Source organism: Synchiropus splendidus, chromosome 16, assembly GCF_027744825.2.
Source record: "Synchiropus splendidus isolate RoL2022-P1 chromosome 16, RoL_Sspl_1.0, whole genome shotgun sequence".
Lineage (NCBI taxonomy): Eukaryota > Metazoa > Chordata > Actinopteri > Syngnathiformes > Callionymidae > Synchiropus > Synchiropus splendidus.
The window spans coordinates 10868807-10880985 of NC_071349.1; the positions used below are offsets into that span (position 1 = coordinate 10868807).

The window sequence follows — 12179 nt, forward strand, 5'->3', positions numbered from 1 at the left end:
GAAGAAACCACGAGTTGAATCTGTCGGAAAGAAAACCCATCAGATTTATTAAAATGGCGACTGTTTTTGATATTGTCCTGATGTTGCTATACCATAATAGTCAGTGGAAATGTGAAACAAAACAGCTACTTCACTTAAAGTGACTTCTTTTTATTACCATGGACTTGACAGATGAATGTCTTTCATCCTCTTTGAGTGAAACTGTCCATGGAAAGTAACTGTGCTCCATTGTTTTGGAATTCAGGCCCATTAACCACTAATATTTAAATGATCCTGACATCATTGATTTCCAGCTTCCATGTTTACATCACAATTTCTTCATGTTCTTCTTCTTTTTTTTTTTATTAATCTTACCATAGTATTAGAATTATCCTTTAAATTGAATTAAACTGAATACTGGACTCTTTATATCATACATAAATTTAACAGTTTTTATGTTTTACATGTTTATGTATTTATATTTTAAATTGCATGATATTCTTTTGTTTACAAACATCACTACTCAATACAACAACATCCGTGAAGGATGTTCTTTGTGTGTGATTTGATTGCCCACCCCTGCTATATATACTGTATATATAATATATATATGGTTTTTTTTCATCTATTATTTATATTTAGTATAAGATCCCCATTTTGAGTTATGTTGGCATCATAAGAGCCAAGCCTTGCTTTGCATTCAAGACTAATTTATGCAACTGCAGTATATGGGTGTGTATTGTTGTAAACATATGTATATACTAATCTGACATTACTTCATGAGAGCAAGATGTAAAATAGAGAAGGCTAGACATATTAATATTATATACTGTCGTGGGTGCAGTAACTTGATCATATAACATATTGTTTTCCTAACACTTCCATGGCTATTTTAAGGACACTTACGGTTCTTTTGAAGTCACGAGGAAACAAAAAAGCGGATTCTTCATACAAACCTGCTTTAATCCTCTTATCAAAGTCTGCACACAGTTCAGCACTTTGTTCTGGATTTAATTTTATCCTGGGAAGCCAGAAAATAACTCAACAAACACACACGTGTTTAAGCTTTAACAGGGAAAATATAATAATATATATAATATAAACAGATATATCTATCATATATATGGAAATGTTGTCCCAAACAAAAAATGTTGATGTCTATATTATTGGTTGTAGAGTAATTCACAGTGAGATAGTGATAAAGTTGATATTCTAAAAGCGAACAAATAGTAATTAATTTATGTCCTTTACCTATTTTAAAATACCTACAGACCAAAGTTAGTCATTTAAATATGCTATATGGCTTTACATGCCCCATGTTCTGTCTTCACATGTGTAGAGTTGTAAACCCAATCCATCTTCCTCAGTTCTTTAATATACAGAATGTGCCACGGGTGGACGGCTGCGGCGTGAAATGCCGTCCTGTAGATAAAGGTCAAGTCTGATAGAGAAAGGTCTGGGTCATAAAAGAGTTGCCCTCTGATATTTGGCACCCCCTGCTGTTATTTCCTTTCAACCGGGAGACAGAATGGGGAGAGGAAGAAGGGTCAGACTGAATTCACATGTCAGATGATAAAATGTCACGCTGTGTTCTGTGTGTGTGAGGTATGTATTCAGTCAACACTCTAGAGATTTGCATTATCTGGAGCCAGCATCTCTGAAGGGGCACAGTGGAATGGCGTTTTATAAATTCTGTATTTCTGCTCAGCAATAAAATACAGTTTTCTTGTTTTATTCATCAAGAATGTCGCAAATATGTGTTATATTTTCAGAATAATAGAAAGGGCTGCGTTAATTTGTTTACTGCCTTCTGGTATCAAAAATTTCAGGTCATATACCTAAATATTAAATTGAAAAGAGGCTACTTGTAGTAGGGCTGTCAATGGATTCAAGTTTTTAATCTCAGTTAATCCCACTAAATATGAGTTAACTTGCATTTATGTCAAATTACCGGCAATCACTTGTTTTGTATCTGTTCTAAATCTAACTTAAAGGAGGATGTTATCAACGCCATCTATTGACAACCCTAAATAAAAGTAAAACAATCGAATCTTGAGCCGTGGATCTCAAACAATCTCAAGACGAAATCGAAATGTGGCAATGTTCTCTTTAATTTAGTCTCAGACGTCACATTTCCACGCCTATTAGTCACTAATAACAAAAATCAACCAGGCTTGCAGAGAATTACAGAAAGAAGTTTGACTCAAAAAAGACAAATTCAAATGCCATCTGTTCCGCAATTACATTTTTTTTCCAGATTAAAAGGCTCCAGTGCTTGTTTGTCTGCAGACACATGCTACTCCTTCGACAGGTCATTTACCACTCCACTGCCTCCGTGTTTCCAGCCCGGACAAGAGCGGCTAATACAAAGCATCTAGTCGTACAGCAGGAGTCAAAACATGGCGCTTCAGCAGTTTTAGGGGGCGCGTTGCTTGTTTTGTTGAAGCACACTGAGCCCAGCCCAAATACCTGAGACACAAACTCAAGTCCTGACACGCGGCCATGCTCTGATGTACAACTGCTTACAGCAGCTTGTCAGCTTCTCTCTAATAAATGCTGTCCGGGTTCGGCCTCTGAGATATGGCTGGATGGCAAGGCAGCCGAATGAGATAACCGCTGTCGCAAGCTTTTCACATTAGCTTCTGCTCCTTCACGTGATGGGGTTAGCTCAGGGCGAGAGATGACACCCCGACACAATCCCTCACCGGTGCACACCTTGTAGTCTCCAGAAGTTATTCAATGAACAACTGTTGACAGTATGATCAAGAGGTCCCACAATATTTGTGAAAAAATTGATGAATTTTCTGGTTTAAAAAAAAGTCTTTGTTTTGTTGGTGTTTTATTTTAGCAGTTAAAATTTACCTTAAGTATATAAAAGAAAGTTTTTATTATATAAAAGCCTTCTGCGGTTAATTTCAACCCATTTTAATATTAAAATTTCAATTGTTTACGGTTTAATTTTTAGCTTTTTATTTAAAAAATATATATTAATATTCTAACATAAAATGTTGTAGCGGTTATATTTCTTGTTTAAAAATAAATGCACTCTTAAAAAAAAAGCATTTATTTAAACAATAATTCTACCACTAACCAGCGATACGATGAATAAAAAAAATGGAATTGCAGTTTGACTGCAACATAAAGCATGTTTTGGATCACACAAGCCTCATTTTAATGTATTTTTCAGAATAAAAACTGCATTTACTAAGCGTGGTGGGCTTTGTTGTGGATGCAGTCGCTGGACCGTGACCTTAAGCTGTGTTTATTTTGGTGCGGTCGGCCTTTATAACCAAATAATCCCCCAGATTAGTCGGGAAGTTCTGTGAAGTCAGTGGTAGGCAGTTCATTTTGTGCAGATGACTTCTGAGATGTCACTTAATAATAAATAAACTATGCTTATTAAACTGCATTATGCATAATAATAACAATGACAGCATTAATAATAATAATAAAATCTTAGAAATAATGTATCTTTACTTTCATTTATGGCTTCATGTTTACCCTTTCGTCTATTAATTTTGGTGGAATACCTAAATTTTTCCCCATGGCTTATTACTCCTGGTGCTTATAAATAAAAATATAATATATATAAATAAAAGTTCTTTTTTTAAAAGATTGTTTTCATGGTGTTAATGTCACATTATCTACTCTAGGGGGCAAATAATAATAATAATTAAAATATTATATATAAATAAATAAATAAATAAATAAGTGCAGTGAAATTACCATACAACTGTATTGTGTAATGTTTAATGGAGTCTTAAAATAGAAAGGACATTCCACCATTGTGCTACACAGCATCCCCTCTGTTTGCTATCTTGCTTTTGATTTTTAATGCATTTATTTATTTATTTTTGTATTTTGCTGACCAACAATGACTTCCTTTGTAACTTCACACACCAATAATGTGCTTGTAGAGCAAAAAGAGCAAGGCACATTGTAAACCTCAGGGAGTAACCCCGATCCTTTTATGCGAAGTTAATAGTTTAAGGTCACCTTAATGGTGGATGCACATGTAACTCCACTCACACGCACTGTTGTCGATAGTCCATTAAGTCAGAGTGCTCGGCTGCATGTCCGCTGCACTGAGTCATATTTCCCATGATGCTTCACTGGATGCTGATGCGTTAGAATGGGCTTCCCTGGAGTGGACCTGACATCTGTGAGTCATCGCTGACATCTGTGATGTCACCGTGATGGGAAGAGGAGGTTCCCTCCTGTCACTGTGAGAACATAAATGACCTGATTTTCTCACCGTTTTCTCTGGAGCATGGGAGGAAAAAGGGTAATAATTTCACAGAAATCTGCATTATTATTAAGAATGCGCTTGAAAATATTCTTTATTCATTTCATATTTTTTATTTATAAGGTTCATTTTTTTATGAACCTTCATTTTTTATACATAAGAAAAAAATTGAATCTAATTTCTTTATCATTTATTCATTTGTTTATCTATCACTGTATGGTGTTGTCCATTTCAATGAACCAATTATTATATTATAGATTAAAGAATTTAAGAGTTTAAATATTTACAGTACATGTTTTGAATAACAAGTAAACATAAAAATATAATTAAATACTAATTAATAAAATTACATTTTAAGCCTTTTCATTCAAATTACATGACGAAGTGCAACTATTTACCCAACTGAAAGGGAGGATAATAATATTTAAAACTCCAGAGAGGCCAGATAAATGTCATGTCACTCTAATCTGAATCCATCTGCCTTGACCTTTCGGGTGACTGCTCTCTACTTCCTGGCCAAGTGACACTTTGCCCACTTCACTCATCGAATTCCTGCTGGCGCTCATAATTTCCCTTTATTGCAGCCTTCACTTTCACCTAAAGATCAAATTGAAAATATGAAATCCATCATGTGGCGCTGCGCTGCCATAAACACTGTGGAGGAAAAACAATCACCCCCCCCCCTCTGCTGCCACTCATCCTCGGAGAGGATGCATAATGAACGATGGAGAAGATTGTATGTGAAGGAGCAGGAGGAGGGAAAGGAGATGAACGTGAGGGCAAAAAACCCTGCAGAGATTAGAAGAGATGACAAGAGGTTTGTTGATCGCCTTGATCGATGTCGCCTCGTAAGGGGACGGGACTGTTGCCTTAGCAGCGGCGTATCCATCATGCTTGGTAAATCGATGGGTTAATGTGAGCGTGGGGATGCTGCTGACTATAAATTGCGTGATGGATCATGTTCCTCTTTGGTGGAAGAGCTGTCCTTTAAACAGGAAGTAGACGGCCAGAGATGTTTTAACAATTAATGTGTTCTTCTCTGCGTCGTGTTTCATGAGTGGAGAAAAAACATTGGTTCAGGACACTATCACCTACTGCAGCAAAACCCTAGAGACACATCGCAGACTTAAATGTTCTGTCTCCAGAGATGCTGTTCTTGAAGGGGTAAAGCGCAGCACACGCCTCCGAGGATTGCTGGAGTTGAGACCAAAGACTCCTGGGATGTTTGTACTCCCTAATTTTTGGTACGATTTCTACCTTGGGATGACCAGCCAAGCACTTTTGTTGATGTTTTCTCTTAGGTATTTAAAAGTCAGAGAGAAAGAGCCTAGTACTGGCGCACAACAGGTACAGTAATAGATGGACAGGACAGGTTGATGGATAGGTTTTACCCTTTAAAAGGTCACAAAGTACCAGTTTTGAAGGTTGGCATTTAAAAATAATTTCCCAGACCAGCAAATTAAAGATTGTGGTCCACTCATATTTTTTATTTTCTGCATTCATTTTCCATTTATCTGTCCCTGCATTACATTTACTTTTTTTTTGAAGAAGAAGCCAAATATATAGCTAAGCACCATCTAGTGGGGAAACATGTCCATTGAATGAAAAGTCAAATAGGTCCTTACGTCTATGAAGAATATCATTATCTGGAGCAAATAATGGATAAATTACAGAGGTTAACTAAAATTCAGTTGTCATAGCAACGCTTATAAATGAATGCTGGCTTCCCCCCAAAATGGTTTTTGCTTCTCTTTTCTGCTTCGTGTTTCATGAGTGGAGAAAAAACATTGGTTCAGGACATTATCACGTACTGCAACAAAACCCTGGAGACACTGTTGCACTGATATACCATGGTGAAATTGACTGGATTTGAAATTCTAATGGACTGCATTTGGCCCACGAGCCCCACTCTGGTCACACTATTAGCCATCCCATATTATGCTAATTTCCGTTTTTGTTTCATTTATTTTCTATCCTAGAGGAGCAGTGTGAAGTTTCCTTCAGTAATATACTGCATGAATATTACAAACTCAGTGGCTGCTATTCTTTGGCTGCAGTTCTTTCACATTTATCTTTGTTCAAAAGGGACACCCTCAGTAAATCTGAGCCAGTTGGTATCTAAAATGACCAAGAAAGCATAGCTCAAATCCATGTAGATCCAAAAGGGGAGCTGTGCGTCCCATGGGGAGACTTGTAGGCGGCTGCTATGAAAGGAGAAGGTGAGCAGATGGAGGGGAAATGTGAGAAATTTCCTGGGTCACCATGACATGAAAAGGTTGGAAGGTGACATTCTATTGTGCCACGCAGCAGGTCTTACATGAGACGCGTCAACAGCTTAATTGTCAGGAGCACGACTGGCGGCTTAGTGTGTTTCAAACACTGCGTTTAACCTTGCCGAGCTGCAGCTCTGCCATTGATGGAGCTGTGATGAATGAGCTTTTCTATCAATGGGGTCGCTGGCTGTATTCACAAAAAAAAAAAAAACCTCAAAAAACATGAAAACACTTTTTTTTTTTTTTTGCTTTTAGATGATTACGTCTTCCTGTAGCCTTTATTTGAATTAATCTAACACATTGGTTCCATCCTCTTGGTTTGATTCTCTCCTGTTGCCAATAGCAACCAAAGCTGGCCGAGTGGAAAAAAGTACTCTGCGATTAATGAGGCACAGAAGTGTAACAGGAGGCAGGGGGTGTTTTATCACACATGACCGAGACACATGTCAAATATGACGCTTTCATGTATTAAAAAGAATGAGATGATTGATGAGATGATTTATCAAACAGAGTCGCCATCATCCGCCTCTCTGCTGTCCAGTGCTGCCACTTACTTGGTTACATGTTCAGGGCTGGATAAGAGTCAGAACTGATGCTGCTAGACAGGTTTTTAGTTTTTTTGTCATCTGCATCATTGAGTTGTCTTGATAAGGTTCATTGCCTTTCATTGCTGGGGTGAATTCATATAGGCTGTGAGTGCAGAATAGGTCAAAGAGCTTTGCTGTCTTATTGTAATAGTGAATCAAGTTAGTGTCCTTACGTCACCAGGATGACACAAACTACTATTGTGATGTGCAGTATAGTAGAACTAGAAAGACACTGGGACAGTACATACCTCTGCTAAGTCAAACTGTTGACGTTATTCCTCTTCAAGTATTTTATCTATAATAAATTCTTTAATATATCCTGAGTGCAAAGCACTCGATCGGACAGCAGGAGGTAGTTAAGGAGCTCTGTCAGCAAGCACACTGACAGCAATACAGTGGTACCTTGGCTCTCGACCACAATCCGCAGGTGCGGTGCTTCTGTTCCTCTATGTGTGTGGCCGCTGCATGTGGGAGGGGTTGCCGAGTGAGTGACGTCTCTCCAGAAGTGTAGAGGTCCCCGGTGCGTGTCCAGCTCTGAATGTGCGCTTCTGTGCAGTTTGGCTGTGACAAAGTCATAAACCAAGTCACGCTCTGTCCCAGACTCGCCTCATCCCTGTCCCAGCTCCAGCCCACAACAGGACATCAAACCCTGGAGTGTGCGCTCCAGCCTCGGAGGTGTGGAGAGCGAGCACCTCCCCTGTGACACTCTACCATGGTCCAGTGCAGAGACAGGAAAGGTTTTACACCTCAATATGATGAAGAAACAGTCAGTAAATGTAGCTAACGGGACACATTTGCATACAGAGACTGCGTCGTGGGTCAGCTGATCTGTCCACGCATGTTGTTTTTTCTGGCTTTTATCGGGGCGTTTGAGTTGTGAATTTTCGTTCGAAATCGGAAGCAAAAAAATCTCGAAATTTTTGTTCGAACTCCGATTTGTTCGAAGTCCAAGACATTCGAGAACTGAGGTACCACTGTATTTAAATGAGACATGCATCAAAACATTCCACATATGTCAAAATAGTCTCACCAAAGTGTATTTATTTTAGTGACGGGATTGTCACATCAGGATGTCGGGTGCATTCTTTTACCGGAGCTGGTCACATGACTGGAAGTAATAGAAGTGAATGGGCAAATAGATTGTTCCTGAAATGTAAACAGTTGTTCCTTGTCTATAACTTTTTGAGTTGGGTTGAACCCAAACAAATAGCCGGACAAACCAATGCCAAAAACCTAGCCAAGGCTGACATAAATATAACTTTGATTAAACACACAAAGAAGTATGCTTATGTAAAAATATAAAATAAAACGGTTTTATAGTTTAAAAAATATTTTGGAAAATATTAGTTTGAATGACAAAGGCATTTTATTAATAGAAAAAAATGATTCATGAACAAATAAATAGTATCCTGTAAAATAAAGCAATCAATAAACGACTTGTGCTTTCAGCCAGATAGACACAGATGGCTTTCATGTTTTTCAACCTACATGAGGTTGAATAGCTAAAAGCTAAAGCTAACACACGCATACACAGGCTTTTGATTGATGACGTTGACGTGTGACGCTTCTGCTGCAGCTGAGAGAAGCTCTGCTCTATGCGCTCTATGGTCACAATGACAACGCTTCCTATGCGTGTCGTAGCTCAAGCATTCAACTTTAAATCAGAATCAAATGGCACCAAGTTCGAGCACCTTCTTTTTGATCAAGGACCTGTTTGAATCGGCATGACGTATTTGCAGTTCACACCCTCCACCGGCAGAGGGAGTGCTGTGACCTGAACAGGGGGAGTAGAAAAAAAAAGTGGGCCGGATTGAGTCGTGCTGGAGCGGACCAATAACAGAGCGACCAGGCTGGTGCTGCTCGTACTACACCGAAGTCCGCACCGCGCTGCTACTGCTGCTGCTGCTGCTGCTGGGGTCCAAACGGACGGAGCACCGACTCCCCAAACAGCCAGGATACACTTTAAAAGACAGGAGGAAGGGAGTAGCAGCGCGGCCGTCACCGTGCGCGGACGAGGACGGACTCAAAGCATTAGGAGGCTTTAGAGTCATCTTCAGATGTGATTGAGGCGAAGCTTTCTAGACCTGGAAACACGAGGTTTTTCCTTTGGATTTCACTTTTAAAACAGCGTGAACCTGCGGCGTGTATGCGCCTTCTCGACTTGGAACCCAAGCAGTTGAAAAAAAAAACCCCGCTGTCCGCTGGACTTTGTTGCACCGGAGTACGGAACTAGGAGCAGCGCAATATTCCCAGCAGCTGAGGCCGAGCACCTTGGAACATGCCTCTTGCTCAGATTGCGGAACCATGGCCCACCATGGAGCTGGTGCAGCTGGAAACGGAGGTAATATTTCAACCTGTTATGTATAGACATACGTTAAACCACGTGATCCTGCAATCCCAGGAGAGGAAAGTTGAGCCAGTCATTGAGAAATCCTGCTCATACACCTCCTCATATACTCATTTTTAGACGCGCAGAAGTGTGATTTCTCCTTTTTTTTAAAGCTCCTAGGATGTGATTCATCACTGCCAGTTAGTTTCCAATTGAGTCGCTCAGTTGAGAATTACTCCTCTTCCCCTCTCACTACGACTCATGGAGTAACACTCCTAAAAAGACCAACCACAAAACTCACACTCTCGTCCGCAGCTTCTCAGCTCCAGTGATATGTCAGTTGGAGATCAATTGTTTTAATGGTTTACTGTCAGATGATCGAACTAGGCAGTGGAATAGTTTGCTTCAGTTGAGATTTGAAGACTTCAACTGTGTTCAGGAAATGTATAAGCCCTCTACAGAAGTACTGTCCACAGTGGGGTTTGGGATATTAACATGGAGAAAACTGTTTGTATATAGAAATCCAGCACTTTCCAGGTTTCAATGCAAAACCATATCAAAAATTGCTAATAAAAGCACTTGAATTTTGATAACCTTTTGGATATGGCTAAAAGGTTTTGCAGATCTATTGAAATATTTCGCTGAAGTTCTGGTACAATCCCTGATGAGATTTCATTAGAGTTCAGAGGCTAAAGTTACCTCAATGGACTTTTTTTTTTTTTTCCTCGCAAATTTTAGAAATGTTTTGGTGAAAACCTGGCTACTTTGCAGGGGGAGCTAGGGTAGAGGTGGGTTGTAAGATAACGCTGAAGGAAGCGGCAAGGTTTTTCACAGGCAGCTGGCTAACCTATGTTTCCCCGGAAAAAAAAAAAAAACGACTCAACTCAACTATTAGATTAGTCAGTGACAGGTTAGTGTGTCCACTTGACGTGATGCCATTGCTCTCTCTTTCCTGCGTCGGCTTTAGACAGTCCATTATAAGAACAGAAATGGCTGAGGCTTTACAATGGACACGTCAAAGATTAGAGTGAGAAGCCAAACATACCTTTCACACCACATTCTGAGCACATAAATAAAGTTTCAAAGCAACGTCTAACGCTACACATGCTTACAATGATTTGTTTACCCTTTTTAAATTCGGGGTTCTCCCCAGCACTTTAGCACCTTTGGGGCTCCTAAATCCTTCCAACCTACTGCTAGTTGCTGCGTTCCTCAACCTTGACAGGTCACATGCAGACTAGTCCATCAATCAGTATGCTACCCAGTGACTTGTTAGTTATCAAAATCACTGTTTTCAGTAGCTCAATACACTACCTTACTTCTAGTCCCAGCTAACAACAGTTGTCTCTCTTTCTCTTGGCTGAGCTCAAGCTTCAATCTAAAAGGAAAAAAAAAAAAAAATCTGTTTTTTTACTTTTCATCCTGCTGATAAATGCGGGCAGAGAAGGAGGACACTTTCCCCGAGCAGCGGCGTCTTTTCTTCCCGGGCCACCTGCTAGTTGGCATCTGCATGCAGCAACAGGCGGCGCACAATGCTGCGCTGCTTTTATGTAAATCACTCCTCATTGTGGTAGATGATGTTGTGTCATCCTGCAGAAATGGCACCCACTGTACGAGTCAGTCGAGCAGGTGACGGGGGTAATTGATACCTCTGTTGTACCGCTGATCTGGGTAATGAACAGCACCGTGTACTGAATCAAGCGGGCGCTTTAATCAGATCACCAGTGATGCTCATTTTTCGGTCTTGGCTTCCCTTTGATAGCGATCAGTACAGCATGTCAGCAAGATAAATGCTTCTATGTTCTTGCCCTCAGTTAAGTGTTTCCTCGCCAGGACACGTGACTGAAATCACTGACTTGTGTGAAGAAGGAATTAATAAAAGAAGATGGCTTAATTCGACACCAAAGCTGAAGAAGGTTGTGTTTTGGGGTCATTTCAGCTTTTGGGTCTCAAAATTTTGCTTCATCTTTTGGCTCTTTTTATGCTTTATGTGTATTGGGAGATGGAAATCTGTAGAGATTTAATATCTTTGGAGTGGACATGAGCTGAATCTAAAATGAACACTTGGTTAATCTTTCTCCACTTTAGCACCATGTTTTTTTTGTTCTAGAATAGAGATGTGATTGTCGTGGATCCAAATATGTACATTTCCAACAGTAATTAATTGTGATAATCCCAATGTAAAAGCCATCTGTCTGAAAGTTTAATGCTGTGAAACGAGGAGGTTTCTAGGTTTGTCACTCTGACTCTGTTTACAGCGTTCTGCTGCAAACCAGTTGGCTGTGTGGAGTATCGCGGCGGAACAGATGGTGTTAGTGATCCTGCGAAGAGTGTTGCGTTTAATATCGTGAAAGGATTCTAATAAAATGAAGAGGACTGCACTTGGTGGAGTAGGTTGTTCACTAAAATATCAGCTTTGGTCTGCTGCTTCTGACCGGCTGAAAAAGCTTGAAAATGTCGAGTTGGCAGGTTCCATTTCCTCAGAAGGAGCGTGGTCTTCTTGCAAGACCACGATCAGATTTCACATGGCTTTTGAGTTCCTTTTGGGGGCGTTGAGTGAGTTCAGGTACATGATTTGATCCATCCTTCTCTCCTCTTAGTTATTTGTGACTTCGAAGGAGAAGCTACAGGAAGCATCCTCTCATACAATCGCTATAATCTTGCCTGTCTCTAAGTCAGCCCTTGGTTCTTCCTCTGTTCTAAGAGGCTCTAGAACAGTTCCAAGGACCCATAGAAAAGCACTGTATAGTGCGTTTGTCTTAGTT

General features: G+C 39.9%; 1 protein-coding gene across 2 annotated transcripts in view; it reads left to right on the plus strand.

Moving 5' to 3' along the window:
* Positions 1-12179, plus strand: part of rps6ka1 (ribosomal protein S6 kinase a, polypeptide 1) — a 50460-nt gene that overhangs the window by 393 nt on the left and 37888 nt on the right. Inside the window, exon 1 of one of the 2 annotated variants that reach the window (XM_053845539.1) lies at positions 8930-9426. The exons of the other annotated variant lie outside the window; for it this stretch is intronic. Coding sequence (XP_053701514.1) covers positions 9364-9426 — 63 coding nt within the window. The 5' untranslated portion in view covers positions 8930-9363. Of the gene's footprint in view, positions 1-8929; positions 9427-12179 lie in introns of those variants that run through there. 2 annotated transcript variants of the gene reach the window in all.